Source organism: Octopus bimaculoides, chromosome 2 (genome assembly GCF_001194135.2).
Source record: "Octopus bimaculoides isolate UCB-OBI-ISO-001 chromosome 2, ASM119413v2, whole genome shotgun sequence".
NCBI lineage: Eukaryota > Metazoa > Mollusca > Cephalopoda > Octopoda > Octopodidae > Octopus > Octopus bimaculoides.
In genome coordinates this window covers 128,201,135-128,204,713 of record NC_068982.1, presented here as the reverse complement: position 1 = coordinate 128,204,713, position 3,579 = coordinate 128,201,135, and the positions used below count along the sequence as shown (strand labels likewise).

The 3,579-nt window shown below is 35.5% G+C and overlaps 1 protein-coding gene across 6 annotated transcripts in view; it reads left to right on the top strand.

Moving 5' to 3' along the window:
- Positions 1 to 3,579, top strand: part of LOC106874322 (myosin light chain kinase, smooth muscle) — a 145,560-nt gene that overhangs the window by 126,514 nt on the left and 15,467 nt on the right. For all 6 annotated transcript variants that reach the window (XM_052965923.1, XM_052965921.1, XM_052965920.1 and 3 more), the window contains 2 exons: positions 421 to 573; positions 2,184 to 2,310. In XM_052965923.1, coding sequence (XP_052821883.1) covers positions 421 to 573; positions 2,184 to 2,310 — 280 coding nt within the window. The remainder of the gene's footprint in view (positions 1 to 420; positions 574 to 2,183; positions 2,311 to 3,579) is intronic.

Below are 3,579 nucleotides of genomic sequence, written 5' to 3'. Positions count from 1 at the left end.
GGTGTTGTCATCCGGTTTCACCATTCCTCAGTCAAGTCGTCCAACCCATGCTAGCATGGAAGCGGACGTTAAACGATGATGATGATGATGATGATATATGTTTGTATATTTGTGCCTGTCTCCCCACCTTCACTTGACTACCAATGTTGGTGTGTTTATGTCCCCGTAACTTAGCAGTTTGGCAAAAGTAACCAATAGAATAAGTACTAGGCTTACAAGGAATAAGTCCTGGGGTCGATTTGTTTGACTAAAGGCGGTACTCCAGCATGGCCACAGTCAAATGACTGAAATAAGTAAAAGAATAAAAGTAAGCTGGTTTTTAAAATCTGAGTAATAACTTTATCTTGCAGCAATTTGTCATTGTTTATTTATTATTATTATTATTTTTTTTTTGTTTAACTTATTTCTTTATCGTTTCAGTATTTCTGGACTGGCTCCTTTCACTGGAGAAACAAATGGTGAAACATTATCCAACGTTACACAAGCGGAATACGACTTTGATGATGAAACCTTTGATGAAATTTCAGATGCTGCAAAAGATTTTATTTCCAAGTTGTTAGTAAAGAAAAAAGAGTAAGTGATAAATACATGAATTTAATTAAAATGAATCCCATAATTTTCATTTGATTTCTTTTTAGTGAATCTGAAATTAACATCTGTTTATTACAGTCATGTTTTATTTTTTTTCAGTTTTTTTTTTAATTAGGAGGGAAAATTGTACCCATGATCCTTTACAGGGCCTTTGAAACTTGGTGGGAGGGAGTAAGTGAAGAAGGTGTTTTCAAGTTGGAGACCCTAGCCTGAGTACTTGTAACAGTGAACTCTCACTCACTACTAAAGCCCTCCAAGATACTAGGTGTTGGTGTTAGACTGGGCAATAAAATTAAGTCAGTTACTACTGTAAATCCAGTTTCTATTTTCATTTGAAAAACTACTTTTAATTCTCCCACTTCATGTTATATGCTACTAGAGCCATATTATAAAATTGAGAAATATTTGAGGTAAATTTTTCTTTGTCATTGTAAAATTTCTATTTTCCATTCCTTCATCTAATATCTACAAAATACTTGAAAGAATGTTGGTAAATGATTCCAGTAATCCCCTGCCCTTGAGAACACCAGCGAAAGAACTATTGTTGCTCTTAACACCAGTTGTGTTTATACGAGTGTCTGATAGGATAATCACTTAGCAAAGATGCTAGTCTGTGGCTGCCATCTATCTCTTGGCTTGGTGGTGTTTCTTACCAGACTGTTCTGTTGCAGCATGTATTAATGGCTTTCTCTCTAGTCTATATTCTATCAGCTGGTGTCTATCTTGTCTCCCATACTCATCTTTTAATGGAAGATGTGCATCTCCCACACATTCTCTTGTTAATTCTTAACTACACATTACTTCTACTGAACCTTCTGCCTACAGGTGTCATCTACTGCAATTTTATTATCAAAGACCACAACTGAAAAATCCTTCAATAGGGAGCTTAACTTAATCTCAATCAGTAACACCAAAACATAAATGTTACATATACTATTTACTGAAGTAAATAATCTTAAAATACTCCACCTCCCTTAAAATACTCCACCTCCAACATGGCTAAAACCCTCAAAAATGGTAACATGCTAGGCCTCACAATCTCTGATTGTTTTTTTAACAATTTGAAACTGCATCCAATGTATTAAACTTCTTCAGGCTCAGAAAATATTTTGGCCCTGATTATTAACGTATTTCTCAGATATCCAATAACAACGCTGCTGCTACATTCATAAAGTTCTGAGACTATCCAAAAAGAGCCAGCCAGTAGACTGATAAAGAACTTTTCAACAACATTCTATAACTACTTCATGTAATTGCATTTCCATTGTTATCTTTTTTAATCCAGTTTTTACTAATGTTTATGTTTTGTGTTTCTTCTGAAGTGCTTTATACCATTTCACCAGATGCCTGCTTGCCTTCTCTTTATCATATCCACTGTGGCTCACTCAACAATCTCTATACAAAGTACTCCCTAATGTCTTTTCAATTATCCATGTCCTTTCGATTGGATTTACCTAGAAATAATGTTCAAGCTGTACATCAGCCACATTGAACTTACTAACCTGAGAGAGCCTGAAAAGGTTATAGGCAACTGTCACACTTCCTCAGACTAAAAAATAAAAAAATTGTAATATTTTAATTTAAATTTTCAGAAACCGTATGACTATTCATAAGTGTCTTCAACATGAATGGCTAGCTCTTGATCATGTGGACAACCAGTGTATGAAACGCCTCAGTACGGACAAACTAAAGAACTTCATTGCTAGACGTAAATGGCAGGTGAGTTAGAATTTTCTCAATAAAAAAAGTTTACCACAATATATCATACTTGTCAGATCCGTATCATTCTAACCACAGATTTTCAGTTAAGTGCTAAAGAGAAATGAAAGTTAAATATATTAATAGTAGTGAGTTATTCCCTTGCAAGACTGTAACATTGTGGCCAGTTAATCTCAACATGCTCTCTTACAGCTAAAGGGGAAAATATAGGAGGTGCATCTCCTGCTGTTTTTTGTGCAGGGTAAATCTGATGCTCTCTTTGGCTTGCCAAAAGTCCTTTACTTTCTCAAATTGCTGTTTCATTCCACCTTGCACTTTTGAAGGGCTGGGTGACATCTTGAACATGTTACTTGTAGCTCTTTTTAACATTAGATGTGACAATCTCTGTTGATAACTGTAGTGAGGAATATCACCAGAGTTCATTGATATTTCTGTACACCCTATGCTTGCTCACTATACTTATTTCATGAGACCAAGCTGTTCTGGGAACATATTTTTCATTCAGTCCTGTTCCATTTATAATGTTGCACAACCCTAACTCAGCCCTGACTAAGTTAATCCTTGATCAAATACATTCAAACATTTACCATCCATTTATTTTGTTTTTCTAAGGCATAGCGTATGCCTGACTACATTGTCCAATATTTTCTTCGTTTCTTAAGACTGTAGGGTGTAATTTGATAGATTTAGCTGCTATTTTAGCAGAGTGGATGATTGTAAAAAAGTGTTATCATTGGCTCAAGTCCAATGCAGTTGCATTTGAAGGTGAATACACTTTGCGCTTGGTAGGTTTGTATATTTCATAACTTCTGCAACATGATCCTGCCAACTATTTTTTGAAAACAAAACAATGGCGTCATTTGTGGAAGCACTTGGGGGAATTAGATGTAGCAGTGGCAGATGGCTTGGATTTTAGAGTTACAAATCATACTCACACAACTATGTGTGTGTGTGTGCATGTGTAGATATAGACATGTGTGTATGCTTGTATGTATATATGCAGCCATTTCTCACAGTCTAGTGTAACTTGATATTGGCATGTACCATACTTCAACTAATGGTTTTAGGCACCCAGTGTAGTTGCAAGCAAACACAAATATTGTTGGTCCTTAATCCAGTGTAATAGTTAGGATGTGACTGCTGGTTAGAGAGAGGGTTGCACCAACACTCCCTTCCACTGGTACATTATTTGTTGATATCAAAAGAATAAAAGACAAAACTGGCCTTGGTGGAATTTGAACTAAAAAAGCAGAGAGCCAATATATATAT